Below are 25,541 nucleotides of genomic sequence, written 5' to 3'. Positions count from 1 at the left end.
TCGGGAAAGACTTGAAACCACAGATGACAATATACAAGGCATACGTCCCTGAGCCCCTCCACAGGCAGGTAACACTAATTGATCCCCGCACTCCTTCATCTCGGATTCCATCTCCACATAGAACTCCACGCAGCCTCAGCCAATCCACCGTAGTTAGCATCTGAGATCAAAGTTATTTACTAACCTTGGTCCTTCTCTATGTTCTGAACTAGTCTGTGTGAAGGAATAGATATAACACAGGCACTGAAGCCTGACACCCATATGATTAGGTACCTTCAGACTAGTCATTTAACCACTTTAAATGGCACCTATTAAATGGGTCGGGCCACCTAACTCAGAGCCATTAGAAAGATTAGGACAATGTATATAAAGTGCTCATGCCCAGACACAGGAGCCATTTCGTAAGTGATAGATATCATTATCATATTACCTTTAAGGCTACTGATGTTGACCATAGAGTTGATAATGACATTCTCATTAAAAGAAGGAAAGCATAATATTATACCTTAGGTGGAACTATATGAAATGGATAATCAATTGGCTTTGACCTATAAACACGACAGTTTCTTCTGGCTTAACCTAATGTATAATAATGTATTTTATTCAAACCACTTATTATTCCAGCTTTGTGAAATTCTTCCCTTCAAAGATTGCTCCCAGAGACATACTCCTACTACTCAAAACCTTCCTCAGGTCAGTTGCAAGGGTAAGCAAAGCAAGGAGTCTGGTGGAGAAGGGAGGAGCTGGTACCCAGGTCCACTGTCTGATATCTAGTCCTACAACCTGTAAGGCCTCTCCCACCTGGAGAATGGGAACAATTGTGAAGAGCAGAGATACGTGATAGGAAAGCACTTTCAAAAGTTGAAATCATTATACCAAAATATTACTAATTCTACTAGACTATGCCATTCCAGAAAACATTAGCATTCAACATTTAACTTTTAATCATATTTTTCTATTAAAAATGCACATAAAAGAATAGAAAATTCATGCAGTCATGCTAAATGATCATCCAAACCCATCTTGACATTACTGTCAAGCAGATATTTGCACTACTAAGTCAAGATGTGGTGCTTTGTCATTGAAAATTGTACCCCTCGAAATGCAATCAATGTGACAACAGGAGTAGTGAGAACCATTGTGTTTACAAGTGCCTCAAACATCAAGCTCCTACATTTATACCAGAAATCACACACACACAGCAGAAGCACTCACAAGGAAGATGGAAGAATCCCCTGCTTCCTTCCTTGGGAGTCTTTAAAATGGGCTGGGGAAATTTTATTTTGGTGTGGTTTCGCTTAGAGATAGGAATATAAACTTATGACCTCCCAAAGTCACTTTCAGACCAGGGGCTTTAGCGATTCTGAGAAAGAATAATTTTCTTTGGCCTTTGAGGGAAGTTCCTTTCGTGAGTCATTAGCCAGGTGATCGGGTAGTAGGTGAGGATGATGTATGTGTTCAGACCAGCTGCTTTCGGAGGTAAGCGTGGCTCCATTTCAGCCCAGCTCTTCCCCGTGCAGTGAATTTTGGCCAATGCAAGGCACCTGTGGAAGGTCACCTTTAGTCAGCCTCAAAGGCGATGTTGGTAGCTCCCACGTATTCAGACTTCTTCTTATGCCTTGTCCACATTTTCCGGAGGATGCTGGGGACGCCACACGACATGCTCCCTGTCAGTGGCAGGGAGGCTTCTGCTCCCTGGGGAAGGGTTGGATACTCTTCAGCCATCTTCTTGAGATGTCTGGATCTAAAGAAAAGCCAGGGGTGTGTGGGGAGGGTAGTCACTTCACTGAGTCAGACTTTTACTTTTTCCTCTGAAGAAGAGGAGCCTATGCTCTATTCCTCCCTTGCGCACACCTCCTGTGACTGGGAGGGAGAGTCACCGTTGGGACGCATGCAAGAATGACACTGCCTGGGAGATCCCCAAAAAGGTGAGGGAAGGAGATGGCCTTGGGCAGGTTTATGAGCCTGAAGTTCTGCTCTTGTCCCAAGTTCTACTTTCCCACCCCTCCCACCTCTACTTGAGCAATCTTGCTGGGAAGGGTGGATGTCCCAAAGGACATGCTCTTTCCATTGGCTGTGGAAAGAGAATGAGGCTGGGGGTTGAATCCTGCTCCCTGCTCACTGTGTGATCTCAGGCGAGGGGCTTAATGTCCACCAGCCTCAGTTTCTTCCTGTGCAAAATGAGGCTTTTGTGAGGAGGAAAATGAGAAAATAAAGCACCTGGCACAATGTAGGCCACACAATAAGTACGTTTTTCTCCTCACTTTGTCTCCATGAGAGAAAGGGCCTTACCTGTCAGTGGCCAGGGCCCAGGAACAAAATGAAATGGAATGTCTGAGCTTAGAGGCAAAGGGTCCATTTGGAAGCCCTGGCAATGTGGCTGTGTGGGCTGGTAAGCTCAGCCTCTGCTGAGGCGCAGTAACTTCCTGCAGGCCTGCTCCGGCAGTCACCCGAAGTCACTGCTGCTGAGAACAACTTGCTACTAGAACTTAATATGATCCTAACAGTTTTCTTAGTTTTTTCCCATTTGGTCCCAATATGTTGAATAACTTAGCTTTCACAATTCTTTCTGGATGGCTTTCTTTCGTCTAGAAGGGCTTTGCACTGGTCTGTTTCTCCTTGGCCTCTCACAGTGTTCCAGGTACGCACCACCTGCACGGATGGTTTAGCCAGCGGTCCCTCACATACCGCCTCTAACACATTCTCAAGTGCGTGTCTTTCCAACTACTGGACTGTGAGTTTCTTGAAAAATGATAGCAACGGTTTGTGCTAAGCTCTTCACACATCTCATTCATCCCCGTCTTGTCTGTTTATTTTAATTAGATGAGGACATGGAGGTCTGAATAACTTGCCTGAAGTCACAGCAAGGCAGTGGCATGCCAGGCAAGCAGCACCGCTTGACTGCTGCCTGCAGCATGGAGGATGGTGGTGGGGACATAAGTGGCCAAGGCAAACTGAGTTTAAGATGACTGCCCGCCACCTTCCTAGTGCGCCATTGAAGGCAGTGAGGGGGCGGTGGGGGGATTACCCACTCCTGTGAGCTAGCAGCTGGCTCTGGATCAGGGGAAATAGTAACATGGGGGTGATATATTTAGTCTGAAACCTTTGTATCTTACTTCTTTACCTTTGCGCAGGGGCCCCGAACCTCATTCAGGAGACATTTCTGACCTCAGCATGCCGGTGGGAAGTTCTGCATGTGGACTGTGATTACATTGATCTAATTAACCAAAAATCTTTCAAGTGACAGTTCCCCAGTTTAAAGAGTGGTGTTAATGAAGTGGAAGCCATCAGAAAGGCTTCCGCTTCATCCCAGGGAAACAGTCACCCAGGATGATTGCCCTCATTAAGAGGGAATTTGCAGCTGGCATGGATTTTGTGTGAGCATCTCGAGAGTCTGTCAACCAGGCCACCTGTTACTCTTCTGCCGCTCCACCGGAAGCAGGTGGGGCGCCCTGCAGGCAGTGGACTGGAGGCACAGCACTTACCCTCTTGTCAGAACAGCTCTTTTATCTGAGCCCGTGGCTGCCGCCTCCAGGACAGCTGTGGGGGACTTCACTGAGATCCGGGCCACCGGGGGAATCTAGGTTGTGAGGAAGGGGAAGAGAATGTGAGAATGCAGCTGTGGACCCAACTCTGGTACGACTGGAGCCATTTGAAAGGAGGATGGCTAAGCTGAACCATCATCAACCCAGGGCAATGGCCCTTGCACTTGGGTGGGCATCAGACTCCCCTGCAGGGCTTGTTAGCACCACGCTGCACCCGCCTGGGTGTTGATTCAGTGGGTCTAATGTGGCCTACTGAATATGCATTTCTAGCAAGTTTCTAGGTGCTGCTAGTACTGGCACCATTCTTTGAGAAGAAACTTGAGAGAGAGCAGCTCAGTCTTACCTGAGAAATTTGTCCTCCTCACACCCCCATTGCCTGTGCCTCCTTTGTTGTCAAATTGTGCAGGTTCTTACTTTGCAATACTGCCTCGATTTCTGTCATCCTTTCTACTTCCTCTGCTGCAGCCTTCAGGGCCGGTCACCTGGGGCCTCCTTGCCACATGCCCCAGGTTCCTCCTGGATTTTCGGGGCCTCCCCACTGAGGGGCGGACAGAGGTCACCTCTGCAGCCTGCTCTTCAAGCCCCCTCAAAGCCAACTCCACCTAACTATGCAGCTCTGCCTTCTGTCACCCCCACGGGTACCAGCAGTCACAGTCCCAGCAGGGCCACGCCTGCTTTTCCCAATGCTCACGCCCAGTTCCACGTCTTCTCTCAGCTTTTCTTTCCCTCTCTGGATTGCACCTCATCACTGCCTGCCCTTCAAGCCCACTTCCTCCAGGAAGCCTCCCCTCAGGCTGGTGGCCCAAATTGATTTCTCTCTGTCTTCACATTCCTACAGCACTGCTTGCCTGTGACATGTTTTGGCATCCACCAATTCTGTCTTTCTATGGTTCTCTGCTTGTTTTGTATGTTTATCCATTTTTCTAGTCCCCAGAAAGGTTGCTCAGTGTGTGGCAGGGTCTGGGACTTAACCTTTGGTGGCCTTCCTCAGCTTTGCTAATGGAGGTGGTGAGCACTCAAGAAACATGTTCTGAAGTGAAAATTAACTGATGGCCTAACCTGGGCCCGGTCCAGAGGCTGCCCTGTCAATGGACATACGCTATGCTTTGTTCCTCCACCCCAAGGGCACCATATTCCTGGAACTGCTGAGAAATTCCAGGTGGAGGACAGCATGGTTCACCTCTCCCCTCTCTCCTGAACTGGCCGGAGGTCATGCGCAGGGTTACTGTGCCACCTTGTGGTCTCTTGGGAGCTCTCCCTTCCCATCGTGCCAACAGTGGGGGAAACCTACACCCACCCGCCTTCTTCCCCACCGTCTGGAGTCTGACGTCCTTCCATGCATCTCAGTGTTGAATCAGACTTAGCTGTGTGAGCTCTGAATTGTTCTCCAGCCTCTGATGAGCTGCAGCACCCCAGCCCCACTGTCTCAGGCCCAGAGGAAAGGGTCACTTGTCCCATCCTTTCCCGTTGTGTGGTTTTCCTAGGGTAGGGATGACTTAGATAAGATACTTAGGTTAGATTTCCTGCTCAGACCAGGCACGAAGTGCTCACAACTCTGCACAGTTTGTTCTGTAAGGATGAAGGGCTGGGCCAGACTATCTGTAGGGTCTCTCTCAGTTCTCATGGGTGCAATCAATGCATCTTGAGGGCTGACACTCACTGAGCACAGGGAGCTGGAGCCAACGTCCCCACCCCTGCTGTGTTAATGGGGTAGAGGGGTGCCCAAGTTCATGCTCAGAAGGAGATGCAGGAGATTATGTTTTTCAGAGAATCGCTGAGCTAGACCTGGACATATGCCACCCAATGATCCCCCTTCAGGGAAGGACAGGCAACAGATGGCTCTCCTCTCCCTTAGGTCTGTCTCAGCTGCAGAAGGGCCACATTGTCTGAGGTCACAATATTCCTCTTGGAGCACTCCACATGCCGTGACAGGGTGAAGAGGGAACATAAAGATCTGGCCGTTTGGCCCTAACTGGGGACAACCCAGGTGGGCAACACTCACCCCAGAGTTCTCACCGGGAGCGGTTGGGTCTGTGTGGCACTGTCACAGGTACTGATTCCTACTGCACATCTCTAATCCTACACCCCAAATCTCGAGCTGGCTCCCAGGGAACCTGAGCTGGAGCAGGTGCCCTACAGACTCGTCCCACCCTGAGATGACTGGCACTTTGTGTTTTCACAATGCTCGAGACCCTCTCCATCTCTTTCCCCCTGTAATTGCCTTTGGGAATTGATCAGGCATTTCCACTGGGCAGGGGCCAGCCATAAAAACACTTTTTTCCCTCCATGTTTGAGATGTCTGCTAGGTAATATCTTCTTCTGTTTGCCTAAGAGCTGAATCTGGCAAGAAAGACAGCAGCCACCAGTGGTGTACCACAAGGTGATGGATGGTAAGGGCAGTGAACCCTCAGAACTGGCCCAAAGGACACTCAGGCTCTTGTCGTGCTACAGACCGGGCACAGCAGCTACAATGCCCCAGGCTTGTGTACTCACCAGAGACTTTCCATAGGCTCGACTCCCACACAGGTTTGATGCCTTGGGCTCGGCGATCCCCCCTGCAAAGGCGAATGGAGGACACACCGCTCAGTGCACCCTGTTCTGCCTCCCTTGGGTCTGCATCCATTTTCAAAGCCAGGGATTTCTGTCTTTCTAAAAAATTATCTTTGATGTATATTTTTTATTTTTAAATTAAAGTTTATATTCAATATTATTCTGTGTTAGTTTTAGGTGTACAACATAGTGGTTAAAAACCATATACTTTATCAAGTGGTCCTCCCAGTGTTTCAACTACGCCCCTGGCCACAAACAAAGCTATCACAATGTTATTAACTATATCCTTTATGCTGTACTTTACACCCTTGTGACTTTCTGTAAGTACTAATTTGTACTTCTTTTTAAAAACTACTTAATAAATCTAATTATGATCACTTTTACATTTCTTTTTTATATAAATATTTTTAAAAATTTATTTTAGAGATGGTAAGGGAGGGAGAAAGAGAGAGAAACATCGATGTGTGGTTGCCCCTCATGTGGCCCCCACTGTGGACCTGGCTTGCAACCCAGGCATGCGCCCTGACTGGGAATCGAACCTGTGATGCTTTGGTTCACAGCCCACTCTCAATTCACTGAGCTACGCCAGCCAGGGCTCCAATTTGTACTTCTTAATCCTGTCATCTTTTTCACCCAGCTCCCTGAAGCCCCTCCCCTCTGACAACTGTCACTCTCTTCTGTTTCTATTTTGTTTGTTTATTTTGTTCTTTAAATTCGACATATAAGTGAAATCATATGGTGTTTGCCTCTGTCTGACTTATTTCATTTAGCATCATACCTGCTAGGTCCATCTGTGCTGTCACAAAGGCAAGATTTCATTCTTTTCCATGGCAAGTTGGGAATTTCCAAAGGCCTTGTACCAAGGAGTAGAATTGAGCAGTATGATTGGGCAGCAGGGTAACTGCTGAGGGGGTCATCTGCTCCCCTGGTGCCCTTCCAGGAGGCAAGACCTAAGGTCTAATAAGTAGGTGCTCAGAGAATATGGCCTCAGCATTGCCTTCTTTCCTAAGGTGCCAGATCACAGAGGTTATCGGGAATGAAGTCTTTACAGCTTGGATCAGTTATTTACCTTGGTGCTCCTGGACACCCCTCTGCGAAAATGAGCAGAGAAGTTCTGCTGTGGTGGGAAGCACAGAGTCCTAATGTGGAGTAATTGCAGAGTCCTGAACACCAGCTACCTGAGAGGTGCCTGAGAACCTTCTTGCTATGCCTTTGTTCCCAGGGCCCAACCTACTTCTGAGTAATTTCTACTCTGAGGCCTGTAGGTTCTGGGAATCCTGGTGCTGAGCTGAGAGAGCTAGCACCAGGCAGGAGGGTGAGGGTAGGGGGAGGTGGCTTTCAATGTCGTCCTCCCCTGGGACAGACATTCCAGGATAAGCCCTGTCCTATCACATTGAGCATACAGAAGTAAAGCACCCTCACCCCCAGGAAAACATCTCCACGCCAGTTAGACAAAGTCACAAGACTGCCAATATCAAACCATGATGTATGGTGCCCTAGCAAAAATAATGATGAAAAGTAATGATAGCAGCTCATATTTTTGAGTATTTACTGTGTCAGGCACTGTGCTGAGTATAAAACACACACATTATCTAATGTAATCTTCACCACAACCCTCACAGGTAGTTGTCATCATAGCCCCCACATTCTAGATGAGAATCCTGAGGCTTTAATAAAATATACCAATTTCATTGAAGACAACAAACAGTCCTCTTTGGTCTTGCAGGGCTGTGGAAGCTAGATCCTGGGACCCTAACCCAGCCTAGGAGGAGTTTGCCAGGCGGACAGACCCAGGGAGGGCAGTCCACAGAGAGAGGAGTGTCAGTGAAGGTCCAGGGAAATGTCGTGTAAGGGAGAGGTCACGGGATTGCACAGCAGCTCAGGGTTGCTCTGTGCACAGACTGGCAGGGACAGGAGTGTCATGAGAGGTGGCCCTGGAGATGTCAGCAGAGGATGGGTCCTGGAGGGCCTTGGTCATGGTGCAGGTGGTTTGCAGGTGGTGATGACAGTGTTTAAAGAAGAAGAATGGGAGAAGCAGATTTCAGCTTTAGAAGGATCCTTCTGGTGGCCTCATGGAGGGAGGGGGACTGGTGGCTGAGGGCCAGGGTTGGTTGCTACACACGAGGGCTGATGAAGGGACACTGAGTCCAGGTAGCCCGAGGGAGGTTCCAAGAGGGAGGGGTGAGACGTGTCCAGGAGCTGACACTGCAGCGTTCAGTGTGTGAAGTGGTGGGTGAGGGTGGGGGAGGGAAGGCGTATAGGGGAAAACACCCCAGTGGCTTGCAGGGAAGTTGGATAGTGGCCCCAGCTGAGAAAGGGAGAGAGGTTTGAATGAGGAAGATGAGCTCCATTTGAAAAAGTGGATTCTGAAGTACCTGAGGACATCTTGGTGGAGAGGTTCCATAAGTGACCAGTTCTCTCAGGCCTGGGGGGGGGGGTTCTCCTTTTCAGGCACCTGAGGTTTACCTGCTCTGTTGAGAGCATTTCTCAGCTGGGTCTCTGCCTTCAGAGTCCCCACAATTTCCAAGATTCTTCAGAGAATCTTTCTCCCTCGGGAGAAGGTTACAACATCCAGGAGCTGTCTCCTGTAGCCCAGAAAAGAAACAAGTCCTCAGATCTGAGGTCCTTGGAGACACACGTCCTCTGACAGGAGGATGGAAGAAGATGCTGATGGCAGGTGCCAAGCCTTGCTGTGGAGAGCCCTGGGTCCGGCTCTGCTCCAGAAACCCACCTCTCTCCCACCCCGTCTAGAATCTATCAGATTCCAGGAGCTGACGGTTGAATCAACGCCCGGCTCAATCTTTTCTTTTTTTTCTTCTAAACCTGTCTAGCACATTCCTTGCATGAGCCAACTGTCACATGTTGGGCAGATTCTCTCCATCTCTTAACTTACTGTTTTTGTTCAGAATTAAAGACTGACTTGGTCCGTTTAAGCTTCCATAAGCTACTTAGAAAGGAAGGAAAGTGTCCCCAAAAATGAGACAGTTGGGAAGACATTATTCTCCGTGGGGAAGAGGCATTAACTAGGAAATCGGGAGAGCTGAGATTTAATCTCAGTTTTGTTGCTAACGAGCAGTGTGACCTTGGGTAATTCACAGTTTCCATGGTTTCAGTTTCCTGTTCTGTAAATTATCAGGGGTGGGTGCAATAGATCAGTGGTTCTCTGTCTTCTATGGGCATTGGGATAAGCTGGGGGGTATCAAAACACAGATGGTGTGCCCCACCCCAGCATTTCTGATTCAATAAATCTCAGGTGGGGCCCAATATTTGCATTTCTAGCAAGTGCCCAGGCGATTCTGCTGCTCTGAGGACCCCACTTTGAGAGCCACCCATTAAATCATCTGTAAATCTTTGCCAATCAATTTGTTGGCCTCGGACCAACATCCTCAGCATCATCTGGAAGTTTATGAGAAACATAACATCTGGGGCCTTCCTCGGTCTTACTGAATTGGAATCTGCATAACAAGATTCTCAGGTGATGCTTTTGTACATTTAACTTTGAGAAACTCGGCTCTAAATTTACTGTATGATTCTGTAGTGAAGATATTCTCTTTTTCTCCTTCTACACACACACATGCATCCACCCACTCACTTATATATAGACATAGAGAAAAATTTGTCTCCTCTTAATTTGCAAGGCAGATTGTGGTTTTCCTAATGCTTTCATTCTACATACATGTGTATATGTGTAATCACCTAACTAGGGAAGATAGATTGCTTTATGCGTTCCTCTAGTAGGATCATAAAAACAGGATCAGGGTGTCAGTGGTCAAAGAAACTTTAGAGAACAATGGATGAAGGGATATACTCAATGGAGTTCTGTTTCAGTTTTTGTAACATACAAAATTGTTGACACACCAAGACTTTGTGAAGGATATCCCAGACATTCCATTGTGTATTTCTGGAGTTAAAATATGAATAATTTTAGGCTGTGAGCATAACAGACATAACCTAAACCAGCAATTAAAGGCAAAATACCATCGCAGACTTCCGAGAGCTAGGGGAAGATGTGTGTTGGACTGCTTGAGGTGGAAGCCATTTATAAACGTAGTGTGAAAGGTAAGACCATACTGTTTCCAGCTGTTGAAACAAATTTGTCACAAAATTCTTTTTATAGAGTGTTAAACTAGCCTAAGTCATTTAAATTTAAGATGGGGAGATTTTAAGATGGTAGTTTATGGAGAGTCTGTATAATTTCACACACACTGCCTGTAGAATAAACAACGTAGGCTTCTTCTGCTTTGTGGGTCATGACTATACTGGGTTTCTCTCCCCTAGAACATAATGACTTTCATCTCCTCCTGAATTCAGCAGGGCTTCCTGTGGGCAAGATGGTAGATGGAAGCACACACCAGAAGTGAGTTTTACAGGTGGAAGTTGTTGTGGGGACCGCTGTAGATAGGGTCTGAGAGCCAGTGCACTGAGAGCGGGAGCAGCATGCGTGGGGGAAGTGAGTGTTCCTCATGCCACAGGTGCTCTGCTCACCTGCAGTGACTGAGGACACTAGGAAGGGCCATGGTGCAGTCAGATAAGACACAAGCAGGATGCAGACACTGCGGTGGCTGCTCTAAGTGAGTCATTGTCTCCCAGAGAGGTACCGGGACTAGGGGTCAGGCCAGGGCACACATACCTGGTCTGGTGGGGGTCTTGGCAGGGTGGAGTCCCTGCTGCCATGAGCTCTGGAGCCGTCCAGACCTGCGGCTCTCGCTGTCGTGGCGGTCACTGCGGTGCGGCAGCAGCTCCAGGGGCCGGGAAGAGTACAGGTCCGACTCGATTACCACCTGCTGGGAGGAGGGAGGACAGTCAGCTTCTAGACCAAGTCAGATCTAGGGATCCAGGGCCCAGGCTAGGACTGCAGCTTTGCTGATGGACATTGTACAGACAAGCATGTTTTGGAGCACTACTCCCTTCTCTGAATGCTACGAACAGTGAAAAAACTTGGGTAAACTGGCCAGAAACAGCTGTTTAAGGAACTTCACAATGTCCGTGGTGCCATGGTACAGGAAAACGAAAGCTCCAGGGTCCCTCACCAGCAGGCCCATCACAGAGTCAGGAGCCTGGGCCATCAGGCCAAACATCAGAGCTGGTCATCCTCGTCCTGGCCTGACATGGTTTGACAACAGGACAGGTTATTTGAAATGAGGATAGTCCTGGAATTTGGGGTCTTACAGTCTTGGCAGCTAGGTGGGCACCCTTGTTCCTGGTGAGAACAGCTTTTTTGGGGGGACAAGGAACAAGCAGAGGTAAAACTTAGGGAGAGGACTTGGGACCCAACCTTGATTTTCAGATTTTTAAAAAGAAAGAAACTACTGGCAGGATAGAGCAGCAACAGCTCTGGAATGCTCCAGTCTCCTCCATGTCGCAGAGTGCCTGTGTCCAGCGGGGCTGGGGGTGAACGTCCCTGTGTGTGGTTCTTCAGCAGAAATCCTGGCGAACCAGAGCAGAGTGCCGAATGCTAGGTCGCTGTCTGTGATGACCACTTGATGGATAGGTATTTTTGGAAGTACATGAAGGGGAAATACCCCTTTTGTTAGGGCCCACCAAAACTGATCTTAAAAATTATAACAAAATACTTAAATCATTGAAAGTTGAAATGTAAAATCTTGAGACAATATCTTATTATCTGGAGTGACAAAGGGAAGCAGCAGTTTTGGTCTCCTATTCTGTATATTTTTATTCTTATCCTGGACACTGGAGTCAGTCATTCATTCTAAACTTCACACTCCTTTGAAGCTGGTTGGAACCGCACATATTACACGGCAGCCACTCTGAGGTTTGCATTCACTGGTGCGTGTGTTCCTTCCCTCTGCAGACACCCTGTGGGGACGTGTTCTGAGCCAGATCCTGGGCACGTGGTGCAGCTGTGAGTGAGGTGGACCCGTCTCAGCTCTGCAGACTAGTTTTCGACAGAAACCCCTCAATTGTCCACATATACAAATGGTTTTACTTTTGGAGGATGTGAAGCAAAAAGATTAAATTTTAAAATATCATAATAGGGTGATATTTCAATTGAGTGGGGGAAATTAAAACTCTAACAGATATTGTTGGAATAAATGTCAGGCCACTGGGTCAAAGGGATGGATCAAAGATGCATGTTTATAAAAAACAACCCCCCCAAACCTCAAACACTACAATATGGTTTAATATAACATTTGTTACTTACAAAGGGCAATTATCCCTTTGTACATAGAACTCTTACAAATCAGTAAAGAAGAATATAGAAAAATGGCGCAAAAAATATGATCTGGCCATTGACAATAAATATATGAGTGGCCAATACATGAAAAGATGAACAACATTAAAAATGAAATAAATTACAACACTTTCTTTCTCTCATATCAGATTGTCATCGATGAAGAGACTTGCTTGGGTTCAGGCAGACCTGAGTTCAGCCCGAGTTTCGACACGTTCTGGTTCTGTGGGAAGGGGATGCCCTTGTCTGCCCTGCTGCCCTGGGGCATAGCCAGTGCCTGTCCTTAGTAGAGGTTTTAATAGCGCAGCTCACTCTTTCAGTTCATCCACATGTAGGGGTGTGGAAAAGTAGGTTTACTGTTACTCGTATGGAAAAATACAAATTAATAAATAAGCACATAAGAATAAACTCTGTGTTTCACACACTCACAACTGCAAAGCTACTTTGCCCACACTTGTATTTATCTATAGAGTCTGAGAGCGGTTCATGTCTCCCCCAGAGGGAGATACCATAAGGGCAGTTGTCACTCTTTGCCTCAGTTTACCACAAGCAGTTCTTTGCTTAGAAAATTAATATATCCCAAATTTGGTCTTATCTAGGGTAGGAAATTAACCCTTGTCAGGCCCATTTTAGGATCCAGACTTATTTGTTCTGTGCCTTTAGAGAAAGCTGATAATTCAGGAACATTCATGATTAGTCCCCATTATTAGTCCCCTCTGGGCACTGCAGAAGGTGGTATTCCTACTTTTAGCAGGCCTTCAGTGCAGGGGGTGTGGTGGGCAGCACTCCGACTGGACACCAGCTCATTGGGTCTTTGAGGCACAGCAGTAGGTGGTCTGGCACTCAGCACCCTGCACACACACCTCTTGACTCTCCTCCTTCCCTTCCTTTTAGCATTGTGCTCTGCCATGATGTTGCCCAGAACACTGGAATTTTCTGGGGTAATGCTAGTTCAGAGTCCTACTCCCCTGGACACATGGACTATTTGACCTAAGGGCCCTGCTCCAGAATATGATTCTCCGGGTTGAGTAGGAAAGACTCAAGTCTCATTGTTTGATACTTATAGAGCTCTCATCACAAGTATGTCTGACTTTATTTTTCCATTCTTTTGGCATTCCTCTCAGGAAGAACAATGAGGACTGATGTGTTTTCAGACCGACCTACTTTACAGACCAGGAATGTAAGGCAGGATGTAAAAGCCTGAGGGGTCTATGGGGAGACCCAGCATTTTCTTCTCTGGAAGGGAAGCAAATGCTCCATGCAGGACCAGGAAACTCCACCTCCGCCATCCCTTTTTTGCATTGTAGCTGTGGGGGCAAGGCTGGGGAGGGAGAGAACAGAGGCTTCTGCCAGATTATGACTTAAGGCCAAGTGCTTCTTTAGAGTATCTTCCTCAATCCCCACAAAACATGCTAACAGCAGGAAAGGACAGAGGAGAGGGGCCCAACTCAGAATATTTCCTTTTTATAGCTGGCTTTGTCCTTGGTTCTCATTTCCCACAATAACAGAGGCTCTGAAAGGGCTCCAAGGCAGTGCGTTAGACCCACAGCTGAATGGATGGTTGGCCTCCTAACAGCCTGGTTTATCTTCTGGTCTTGCTGCTGCTGCTGGTGGTCTTAGAACAAACCAGTCTGAGAGTAGGCTCTTTAGCACCCCGAGCACATGGGAAGGTGGGGAACTGGTAGCAGGGAGTTGGGTATATTAACAGGGAGCTGGAAAGGCAGGTGAGATGTAGGTGATGAAGAATCATCATGACTTGGGGCTGATGCGAATTGTTCTAGCCCAACTCCCTAACGGTCCATGCAGGGAAACTGTGGCCAAGAGAAGCCATGTGCTTTCAAGGTCACAGAGTTGGGAGGGGCAGAGCCAGGACAGAAACTGTGGGTTTATGACCCCTGAGTGCTCTTTGTCAGACCCACAGAAGTACCCACATCCAGATAAGAATTTTCCAGGGCAGTTGATTGCTCAGTGCCTTTTGAAAAATCAGCAGATCACCAGACAAATCTCTCCCCTGCAAGGTTGAACTCTGCGGAGAATGTGACATTTGCAATCTCATTTCTCTATCTTTCCTGCTGTTTATGAATGCCAGTGGCAGGGCCTCCACTGACCCACCCCTTCACGTCAGTTCATTCCTTTCAGCTACTCTTATAATGCAGGTGGCATCAGGTTGACCAGCATGGCAATAAAGTTGCCTGAGAATCCAAGGGGGAATAAAGATTGTCTAGAGAAGGAACAATACGTAGCTTTGCCCTGAGTTCAGACAGAAAAAAAAAAAAAAACTTAGGATGAGTCCAGAGAGAGGGGAATCTATGACACTAAGGCTGGGGCAGAAAGGAAAGAAATATTGGTAAAGGAAGGAACCTGACATCCATGTAGTAGCCAAAGGACTGATGCTAGACACAAATAAGAATTTCAGGACAAAGAAAGTCATAAACATTCATCCATTAGAGCAGTTGCAAAATATGAATCATTTTCTCAGGAACTCAAGGGAAGCTGAGAGCCAGTTGGATGAGGAAACGAGATCAGTGCCAACTCTTTCTTCTTTGGGACTCGTTTTCCCCAGCTGAGGTGGACTGAGAGATCTTTTCTGTCTTTTCTAATTTGAATGTTCTGTACAGCTGGGGCTGAGTTTTATAAACAAAGGATGAGTCAGGCTGTGAGGGGAAATCAGATATTCGGAGGACAGCTCAAAGGCCAGAGGACATTATGAAACTGTCTCACCTGGGGAAAGATTGCATATTTGAAGACAAGATCCTAGCTTCTGATTTTTTTTTAAATCCTCACCTGAGGATATGTTTATTGATTTTATAAAGAGAGGAAGGGAAAGAGAGAGGGGGGGGGGGGGAGAGAGAGAGAGAGAGAGAGAGAGAGAGAGAGAGAGTGAGAGAGAAACATCAATGTAAAAGAGAAACATCATCAATTAGTTGCATTCCATATGTACTACAATGGGAGACTGAACCAGCAACAGTTTGGTGTATGGGATGATGCTCCAACCAACTGAGCAACCCAGCCAGGGCTTCTTCTTCTTTTCTTTTTTTAATCAAAAGCAATTTTTATATGTATTCGTATACTTGAGTCATTTTGTCTCTGAGTAAAAAATATTTTAGAGAGGGGAATTCATAAACCATAAACATAGCAGCCTTTCTCAAAAATGTCCACCCCCAGGAAACCTGAGAGCATGGTTCCACAGTGCCTGGCTGGAGTCGACTGGATATTGCAGGAGGCTGTGCTTTCTGTATCTTATGTTCATGTGGCTTCACCCCCATCACTGAGAGTTGTCTCCTTTGTTTAGGTTCTAAATCCCTCAAGGATTTTCCTCCCCAGGACCCTAGAAAGTACAGTGGTTTAGTTTCCATCTTAAAAGTTTTTGTGACCATTGTTCTGTCCTTATAAAGCCAGTAGATATTGGTACAAGGTGTAATTCAGACAGGAGCAGTGTTTAAGTTTAGAAATTCAAGGCAAGAACTTGGTTGAGAACTAAATATGCCTAACTCCCTTGGATTGTTGCCGACTCATGAATGATTTGTGGCTCTTTCAAATCCAAGGTAATGCCAAACTCAAGGCCTTGATTGAAACATCTGTTATGAAGCTTTTCTTAAACTCTAACCTACCTACAAAGAACAGCTCCCCTTACCATTTTTTGTAATATCCACTGCTCCTTAAAAGTCAGGAGCACTTTTCTACTAGAGTGTGAACTTAAGTTTTCAAGGGCCATGACAATGAAGTAATTTTCTTGCCCTACGACAAGGAAATTTTCCATCCATTGACATTCCTTTTCTTTCTTAATATTGCAGAAGTTATTTTAAAGAAATATACAACTGACAAAAAATAGGCAAAAGATATGAGTAAGTAACCCAGAGTAAAAAAAATGAAATCTATAAAAAGATGAGGAATGGTATTAAAGAAATGCAAGTTAAAACAATAAAATACTTTCACCTATTGGATTGTCTCAGGTTATCAACACTGTTCCCATACAGTATTGGCTCAGGTATGCTGGTAAAGCTACTTTAAAAACATAGTCATTTAGAATTTGGCAATGGCTACATTATTTTTCCAATATTTATATCCTTTGAGCATTTTCTGTTTTTTTAAAGATTTTATTTGTTTACTTTTAGAGAGAGGGGAGGGAGAAAGAGAGGGAGAGAAACATAGATTGGTTGCCTCTCACATGCCCCCAAACAGGGACCTGGCCTGCAACACAGGCATGTGCCCTGATTGGGAATTGAACTGGTGACCTCTTAAGGGTATTATGTTCAAGTATATTTCTTATGGCATTGTTTTAGTAGAAAAAATGGGGAACCTCATTTATCAACAATTTAGTTAAATAATTAAGAAAACTTCAGATTTGGCTTGGGTAAAAAATAATGGCACATCCATACAATGGCATACTATGCAGCCTTTATAAAGAATGGGATTAGTAAAAAAAGAAAGTTGCAAAATAGTATGTTACTTGGCAATATAGCATAGTTGTTAATATATAGGAAAATTTCACTTAAAAAATGCCAGTGTTTATTGAATGCTCAGCATGTGTCAGGTTTAGGACATAGCACTTCACAAGTATCAGATCATTTGCTCCTTCCAATGTTTCTTTTTTTAAAAAAATGTTTTTAATTTTATTTTTAGAAAGAAGGGAAGGGAGGGAGAAAGAAAGGGAGAGAAACGTGAATGTGTGGTTGCCTTTCAAATGCCCACTACTGGGATCCTGGCTGGCCTGCAACCCAGGCTTGTGGCTTCACTGGGATTGAACCCATGACGCTTTGGTTTGTAGGCTGGCACTCCATCCACTGTGCCACACCAGCCAGGGCCCAATGGTTCTTAAGATATGTACTTTTTATCCCCATTTTAATGCTGAGGAAGTAGAGCCTCAGAATGGCTGGGCAACTTGCCCAAGGTGAGAGCTAGAAATGGATGGGACTGGAGTTTAAGCCCAGGCAGCTCAACTCTAAGTCTACACACCTATCTACTGTGTTCCACAGCTTCTCAGGGTTTATTAATACTATATTGTATGTATACTTGATCATGTTTTGAATTTCATAATGGGCATGTACTGCTTTGGATATTAAAAAAGTAATAAATGTACATAAAAACAACAATGACTAAAACCTCATCTCTTTCTGAGAACACTTAAAATTGTTTTTTAATGGAGAATATGTTTTTAAAAATTGAGATACTTGGAAAATCAAAATGCTGCTCTATGAAAAATTGTGATTGAAATAGAAACTCCAGCATAACCAAGAGGAAACAATTAGTAGTTAAAATAAATCTTTTACATTAAAGTACAAAGTTGTATTGACAGCTTTTATATAAAGAAATCCATAAGTAAACCGAGAAATTCACAGCGACATTAGGCTCTAAAGACATGCAAACTAATTTTCTGGTAATGCATGTGCCTATTAAAGTAGCAAAAGATAATACAAAAAAAAATGAAAGCCAGTGTTGGTAAGGTTGGAGGTGAGTGAAAATGCATGGCTGCAAGCCTGGTAATTGTTCAGAATTCCTGATCACATGTGACAAAACTGTAAGCAGAAACTAGTTTTAAAAATTACCATATTTCTCCCCATCTAGCTCAGTGTCTCTTGCACATAATAGGAATGTAAATATTTGATGGATGGATGGATGGAGGCATAGATGAAACTATTCTTATCCTTTTACTTGTTAATTCTTCTCTGAGGCCTCTGTACCAAGGAGTTAATCCAAAAAATAGACTTTTGTATAAATAAATTCATTATGCTGCTGTTTATAATGGTGAAAAAATAGAAAATTGCAAATGCCAACAATAGGAGAATACCTAGGTCAGGGATGCTATACCCACATCGTGGACTCTGTTTAAATAAGAAAGAAAGTATACATAAAACAAGGTTTATGCTCTGCGTCTGGGAAAAATGCAGAATAGAGGGGTCTGATTCAGAGCTGGATGCTGTCTGGTTAGCATTATGTCAATTATTTTGGTTAAGTAGAGGATGGAGAGTGCAGCAACAACAAGAGCTATAGAAAACTTTCCTGGTTATATTGAAAGGAGAAGAGAGTGAAGAAGCTAGACGTAGGGCCCTGGCTGGGTAGCTAGCTCATTTGATTAGAGCATCATCCCAATACACCATGGTTGTGGGTTTGATCCCCAGTCAGGAACATACAATAATTAACTAATGAATACATAAATACGGGTAAGTGAAACAACAAAATTTCCCTTCCTCTCCCTAAAATCAATAAATAAAAATTTAAAAAGAAAGAAGCTAGACATTGCTTTTTTTTAAAATGAAAGTCAATAAAGAAATCAAAACTAAAGTTTCCTTACATTCTTAGTCAAGAGGTGTTGAGAGCTTTTGACTCTTCTTCTGGCTGGACTGGACACTGCAAAGAGAGACAAAGGAATAGTTTTAGAGAACACCCACGAGGCTGACATAGCTACAGCAACAAACTGAGAGGTTTTGAACCTTGAGTGGGGCAGGGACACAGAGGAGGGGAAAAGGGAAAAAGAGGCAGGGTGCAGTTGCAGTTTTAGATATTACTTGGTTGAGAGCACCAAAGTACACAGCAGCATTATTCACAACAGCCAGAAGGTGGGAACAACTCAAATGTCCATCGATGGTTGATGGATGAAATATATTCTATGCATTCAATGGAATATTATTCATTCTCAAGAAACAATGGAATTCTGATACAGGATGCATGAAAATTTAAAGATATTAAGCTAAGTGAAGTAAGCCAGACACAAAAGGACAAATATTGTATGAGACCACTTGTATGAGACACCTAGAATAGTCAAATTCATAAAGATAGAAAGTAGAAGTTACCAGGGGCTGGGAAAGAAGAAATAGGGAGTTACTGTTTAATGCAGAGATTTTCAACCAGTGTGCTGCAAGAAATTTTTTTTGACAATTTTATTTGGACAGAGGGGAAGGAGGAGAGAAAGAGAGGGAGAGAAACATCAGTGTGTGGTTGCCTCTTGTGCACCCCCTACTGGGGACCTGGCCTGCAACCCAGGCATGTGCCCTAGACTGGGAATTGAACCAATGGCCCTTTGGTCAGCAGGCCAGCACTCAATTCACTGAGCCACACTAGCCAGGGCAAAAATTTTAAAACATGCAATAGCTGACTATCTAGTCAGGGTCACTGACCACAGACAACACAATAATAGCCATCCACTGTAAATGCCCTTTCTTGAACCATAAATATACAGGTCATATAATAGAGTTGTCTCTTCTTAGACATCACATAATAAGGTTGCATCTGATTGGTTAATTCTTGGTAACAAAAATCTTTATATAAAAGTATAGGTACCTGATTTTTAAAAAGTCACTTTGGAGCAAAGTGGGTAGTTAATTACTATTATTATTAGTATTGTAAATCAATCAAAATTATATGTATTTTATCAGATTGGCAAAAAATATATCTTTTGGTGTGCCACAGAATCCTAATAACTAGTTTATGTGCACTATGAGATGAAAGAAGGCTGAAAATCACTGGCTTAATGGGTGCTGAGTTTCTGTGAGGAATGATGGAAAGGTTCTGGAAAGGGGTAATGGTGACAGCTGCACTACAGTTTGAGTTTTCTTAATGCTGCTGAACTGTATACTTTACATGGTTACATGATAAATTCTATATCTTGTATATTTTACCACACACATAAAAAGCTTAAAAATCAATTAACTATAAAAAAGCACTTGGTTGGGAAAGGTGTGCATGTGGCTGAAATGGAGACACCCCGGCACTCTTTCCCACACTGCTGTTAGAATGATTTACTTGGAACTGAAATCCCACCCTGTCACTGCCCTGCCTAGAACGGGAAGGACTCCTTGTCACCTATCAGGTCTGTGATCTGGCGAGTGCCAAGTTGCTGTCTTCTTCAGAGCGCCTGCAGCCATGACACCACTGGTCCAGCCTGCAGGTTAGCAGGCGTGGCTCCCCACTCCTTTCAATTGGGTGTGAATCTGAACTTGACCACTTGCCAGTTGTGTAACTTGGGCAAATTACTCATCCTCTCTAAGCCTCACCTTCTTCATCTATAAGTTAGGGGTAATAGCAGCACTTACCTCAGAGGGCTGTGGTAAGGATTAAATGAACTGATTTGTATAAAGCCCTTGGCCCATCACCTGGTGAAGAGTAATTTCCCAGGAGTTAATAGTGGTCGTTATGATTTGCTCCTTTCTCTGCAAGATGAGGAATGGTGGAAGGAATAGGTGGTAATTTCTAAAGATTGTAGCATTCCGTTAGAATTTCCCTTTCTGGAGTTTTCTCCATTTTCTTTTTCCCCTCAGTAACCCCTCCCCATCATTGTTTATCCCCAAGTAGATTATTTTGAACACTGTGGTACTATTCACCCCAGAATCAAACCCACTCTGTTGTATCTCAGGAAATAGCTTCTGGTATAACTTCTTGGTAAAACCACAGTTTTTATCTTTTGTATTTACCATAAATTGTGTTTACGAAATCCTTCTCTTAGGTTTCTCTTTCTCTAGAAAGTAAAAATACACACTTGTCCTCAGTTAGAGACTCAATCTATGTCCTATGCCTTTAAAACACTTAAGAAACACCATAGCATTTGCTATGGCCATATTTTTGTGAGATATTCAGATGGCTCAAGTAGAAAATATATAGTTATTAGTTTGAACCCAATACACATATATTGGAAAGAGGAATATAATACAACAATAATAAATGCTCCCCACTAAGCTTGTTAGGTGGGTGGCTTATTTACCTTATCTTAGTCATGCCTCTCAGCAACTGTGCGAGGTAAGTACTCTTCATTTTATAGATGGGGACACTGAGGGTTGGAGTCACACCGTTGATGGTAGAAAAAGACCTATTCTCTTAACCGCTAGGCCACGCTGCCCATGTGGCTGAACCTGTGCTCTGAGAATGTTCTGGTCATTGCCCATTGAATAAACATGGCTAAACAGTAGCAGTTGAGAAAGGGCCTATCAGGCAGGACTATAACCCTCATTAGATAAAATCAAACCAACTTATATTCCTGCAGTTAAGAAATGTGAGGACATAATGGTCTCTAGTCTCTCTCGTAAGTGGTGATGTGAGAAAAGCTGGCACAGGCTTTCCTCATCGAGGGCCCTCAGCCTGATGGCTTTGGAGAAGCAAGATGGGGCAAAACAAAGGGAAGAAAGAGGCAGACTCTTCCAATTTCTGGCCTAATAGAAGCTGCAAACACTCTTTTCCAAAGAACAACTTCCTGAGCAGTGAAATGTGCATGAGTATCATTGACTACTTGGCTTAACACCATGAGATGGCTGCAAATAAAAATGGCAAGAAAGGAATATGAATTAAATATCCATCTTTGACCACACATATTCATTGTTATAAATATGGAATAAAAATAGAAATGACTAAGTGATATATTTAATGGTATTTATTATATGCCAGGTACCATGCTAGATGCTTTACATATGTTACCTATATTTTATTTTTCCCTCATAATAACCCTGGGAGGTAACTTATAGTTTTCCTTTTTACAAAAATGAAAACTCAGGCCCAGAGAGGGTAAGTAGCCTATCCAAGGTCACTCAGTGCAGAAGTGGAAGCAGTCTCTTGACCACCATGCTAAGCGCATGGAGTCAAAAGCCCTCTTTGGAATAATTTTATTCAGGTGAAGTGTGACATTGCTGCTGAACTGCATAATAATTTTGTTTAAAAAGCCATTTGACTTGATTTCTTTCTCCCTTAAACTTTTTTAAATGGAAAAATGATAGAAAATACGCATATTTTAACATTTTTGTATTTGCTTCCAATTTGTTTCCTACTCATCTAAAAGTAAAAAAAAAAAATTAGAGGGCAAGCTTAGGTCCTCTCTTTGTCTTCCCTAATTCTATGTCCTTCCCTCCAGGACTGCTAAGATCACCAATTATGTCTGTATCTTTCCAGCTGACGTTTTCATACTTTTCTCAAAATATGTATCCATAAACAATATAAGTATTGTTTTCTATTTCCAAAATTAAGTGTTATCATACATGTGTAATTTTTCAGTCTGCTTTTCTCTCACTCAATGTTATGTTTGGAGATCTATGTCCATACATACAGATCTAGTCCATCACTGGCTACTACAGTGGAGTAGTCCACAGTGTGATGACACCACATGTTTGTTACCCCTTCCCCACCTCAAGGACACGGGTTCTTTTCACTTTCACTGTCAGAGTATCAGTGTCACTGTTGAGCATCCACATCTAAGAGAGAAGCAGAACAGCTGGGTCAGAGGGTCATGACCTCCTTGACTTTCTAGGTACATTTCAGAGTCTCCAATGATAGTTCCCACTCCTGCACGTGGGCAGACTCCTACCTCTTCTTTCTCTCTGGCTATCAGGCAATAGATGTCTAAAGCTTAATTGTTGTACTGCTGGCTGTCTCACTGTGACCAGGCTGAGTCTCTCCCCCACACTCCCACCCCCTCCAGCAATGACCCTGTCAGAAGCTGACCAGGGAGGAAGAAAGGAATTGTTTGAATAGACGCTCACAACACCAGCACTCACCCAGCCTGCTTCATTCAAGCCTGACAATGAGACCGGGTTGAGCCAGAGTCCTGGACTCTTCCAGCACAGCAGGGGGTGGAGTGACAGAAAGAACAGAGGCCTTAGGACAGAAGGCTGAGCTTTGGCAGAGGCAAGGGAACTGTCCAGTCACCAGAGACCTGCTGTCCTCTGAGTTCTCACCTGAAGCCCTTCCCTGGACGACACCATTTGCTTTGCCCACAAGTGTGGGCAGTCACACTTTTTGGTGGCATTAGTTCCAGGTTAAGTTTGGGAGTGCGCCCCTGGGGCCCGGGTAGAGGCCAGACTGGGCTAGGACATTATTTGACCACTTTATTGGACTTTGGGTCACTGCGGGGAGTATTTCTCCTCATATTTCACTGCTCAGTTAGAAATCAGAGTTTTGAGGCAGCTGGTTCTCATTTCAGAACCTGCTTGCTCACTGGAGAAGATGCTTTCATCTAGTTGCCCAGGGAATTTTGTTTTCATCTATTTCCTCCAACAATGGCTTGCTGTCACTTTCATTCAGCATATCGGGTTGCAGTACTGAATTAAGTGGAACAGGAATATTTAGTTGCCCTTATTTCCCCCTCAGTGGATTGCTTCTCAATGATTGATGTTTATCAATGTGCCTCCTTTTCAGAAGCCACCACAACAAATATCATCAGAACAGAGAAGCGGTCAGAGCTCAGAGACCTAAGGGAAAACCGTAACCATAGTAAAACAGCACGTGACTGTCCTTACCCTCCAGCATAAGGTGCCACGTTAAGGGAACAGTCAAGGACTATTTACTCACCCTTGGAAGGAATCACAGTGGTGAAAACTTCTATATTTTCATCGCTGCAGCTGTAAATCTGATGCATCGTTGCAGCCTTCTCTCCCCTAAAGTGCCCGGGAACTGGAGGCCTCTCTCTGAACCCCTAGTCGCGAGGTTTCCGGATCCAGTCTGGCTCGGGGATCATTGTGCAGGTCCACAAAAGACAGGCTGGTGCTGTGAGCTCATCTCATTCCAGAGCCTTCCTGCAACATTTTCTAATCCCATCTGTCTTTTTTTTTTATGAATCCTATTATTGCAAACCTTTGATTGAGCGTGGAGGCTTCAGTCCCCTCCCAGCCAGGATGTATTTAACATTTTTATTTTGCCATGTCTGCCGCAGTGGATTTGGAAGTCTTTTGTGAAGTGATGAAGTGAAATCGCCTACTCAGTTAGCGCCAAGCTTGGATGGAGAATTTCACTGAAAAGGAAACATGATTTTTGGTAACAGCAATTCCCTTTTTCATTTCTTTTTTTCCCCCTCTACAAGAACTGGATATTCAATAACTTGTCATGTATTAATTTGGCTTCCTTCACAATTTCTATTTTAAACAAAAAGGCTGTTTCTCCACAGTGTTTTTGCCTTATGCCACTGCATGACAAGGCTGACATTTCTAGAGAGCTGTGTGCTTAGTGTCTTCTTATACAGCCCTTCAGGTGCCTGCAGGGTATGGGAACCAGCAGAGTCCGACGCTCAAGGTGCACGGTCACAGGATGGTTGTATTTGACCCTGTATATTGTGTATATTATACACAAAAATAAGGTAGAGTTGAAACATGAATATATTATGTCAAATGCATTGCTTTCCATTACACCATCACACATTTACTTCTCCTTGATAATGATGACAATATAATATTAATAATGAGAGTTGGCATTTGTGAAATGCTTGCTAAAAGCTAGGAAGCCTGATATGTTAATCTCATTTAATGCCTACAATTACTCAATAAGACTTTTTTTTGCCATCCTCTAGGTAAGAAAATTAACACATGAAACGATTGAATAGCTTGTCCAAGATTAAAATATCTAGTTCATAGCAGAAATAGTATTTAATCCCTAACTTGATTTCAAAGCCAATATGCTTAACTACTAAATTCTACTTCATTCTTTACCTCCATAGCTACCCTTCCTACTTTGAACCTGGGAAAACTTGAGCCATAAACTCTTAGACTTGGACTTGGTGTCCATTGACATTTCTATAGTAGGTAAACTTGGGGCATTTACTCATGAGGTAGTTGTCAGTATTATACTCATGTCTCTGAGAATTGCACACAGCCACAGAGGATGGCTTTGGGTAGCCATGTTTGTTCTACTTGAATTTGTTCCCTTGACCACATATGATTGAACCACAGTGGACGCCCGACATAAACTGCTGCCGCCTGAAAACAGAAACTGGGCCTTGGTCTGGGGCCATAGGGAAGACATTAACTCTGAATAAGCCTGGGTGGCTATCAGGGCCAATGGGGGTGACAGTGAGGGCAAACCAGTAGAAATAAATGAACTGTTGGTCTGAAAGGGGCCTGAGGTCTGCATGCAGATCCAGAGTAAAATGTTCTAGATGGGGGAGGGGAGCAGGTATTCTTACCTGGGCCCACACTTGGTGTATCTATGGTTATGTGCACACACAATGAAAGCCAGTGGAAGGGATGGAGGCTTGGGGATGAGGATAGTGTTGGGACAATGAGGGTTGGGTATAGAGGCTTGAGCAAGAGCATAAACAGGTAGAGACAAGGGAGGGGATAAAGTATTGCTCTGGTTTAATAGTTTCCCATTTCCTTCCTGTCTCTCTCAGGCCTAGAGTCATTCCTGTCTTGTGGTCACTGAAATACCTCAGTCTCCATCAATAAATTTCATTTTTGCTTAAGTTTGAGTAGATTTTGTCCATTGTCAGCTAAAAAGAGTACTGGCTGAAAGACATGTCTATGTATTTTATAACCTCTACAGAGATTAAATATGCATGTTAAGATAAT

The 25,541-nt window shown here is 44.3% G+C and overlaps 1 protein-coding gene across 2 annotated transcripts; it reads right to left on the bottom strand.

Annotated features, from left to right (window-relative positions):
• Positions 1–404: 404 nt before the first annotated feature.
• On the bottom strand, positions 405–23,796 carry VXN (vexin). Of its 2 annotated transcripts, none has more exons than XM_028534053.2 (6): positions 23,554–23,796; positions 18,581–18,636; positions 10,726–10,879; positions 6,039–6,100; positions 3,486–3,580; positions 405–1,744 (listed from the first exon to the last, which is right to left on the bottom strand). In XM_028534053.2, the coding sequence occupies exons 1-6, from the start codon at positions 23,618–23,620 to the stop codon at positions 1,561–1,563; spliced, it is 618 nt and encodes a 205-aa protein (XP_028389854.1). In that variant the 5' UTR covers positions 23,621–23,796; the 3' UTR covers positions 405–1,560. The 2 variants fall into 2 exon arrangements, with proteins under 2 accessions (XP_028389854.1, XP_028389855.1); XM_028534054.2 differs by having other exon boundaries at positions 10,726–10,876; positions 23,554–23,772.
• Between the last annotated feature and the right edge of the window lie 1,745 nt (positions 23,797–25,541).

The sequence above is a fragment of the Phyllostomus discolor genome, chromosome 7 (assembly GCF_004126475.2).
Source record: "Phyllostomus discolor isolate MPI-MPIP mPhyDis1 chromosome 7, mPhyDis1.pri.v3, whole genome shotgun sequence".
Classification (NCBI taxonomy): domain Eukaryota; kingdom Metazoa; phylum Chordata; class Mammalia; order Chiroptera; family Phyllostomidae; genus Phyllostomus; species Phyllostomus discolor.
Note: the sequence above shows the minus strand (reverse complement) of the source record. Positions and strands in the feature narration are given on the sequence as shown.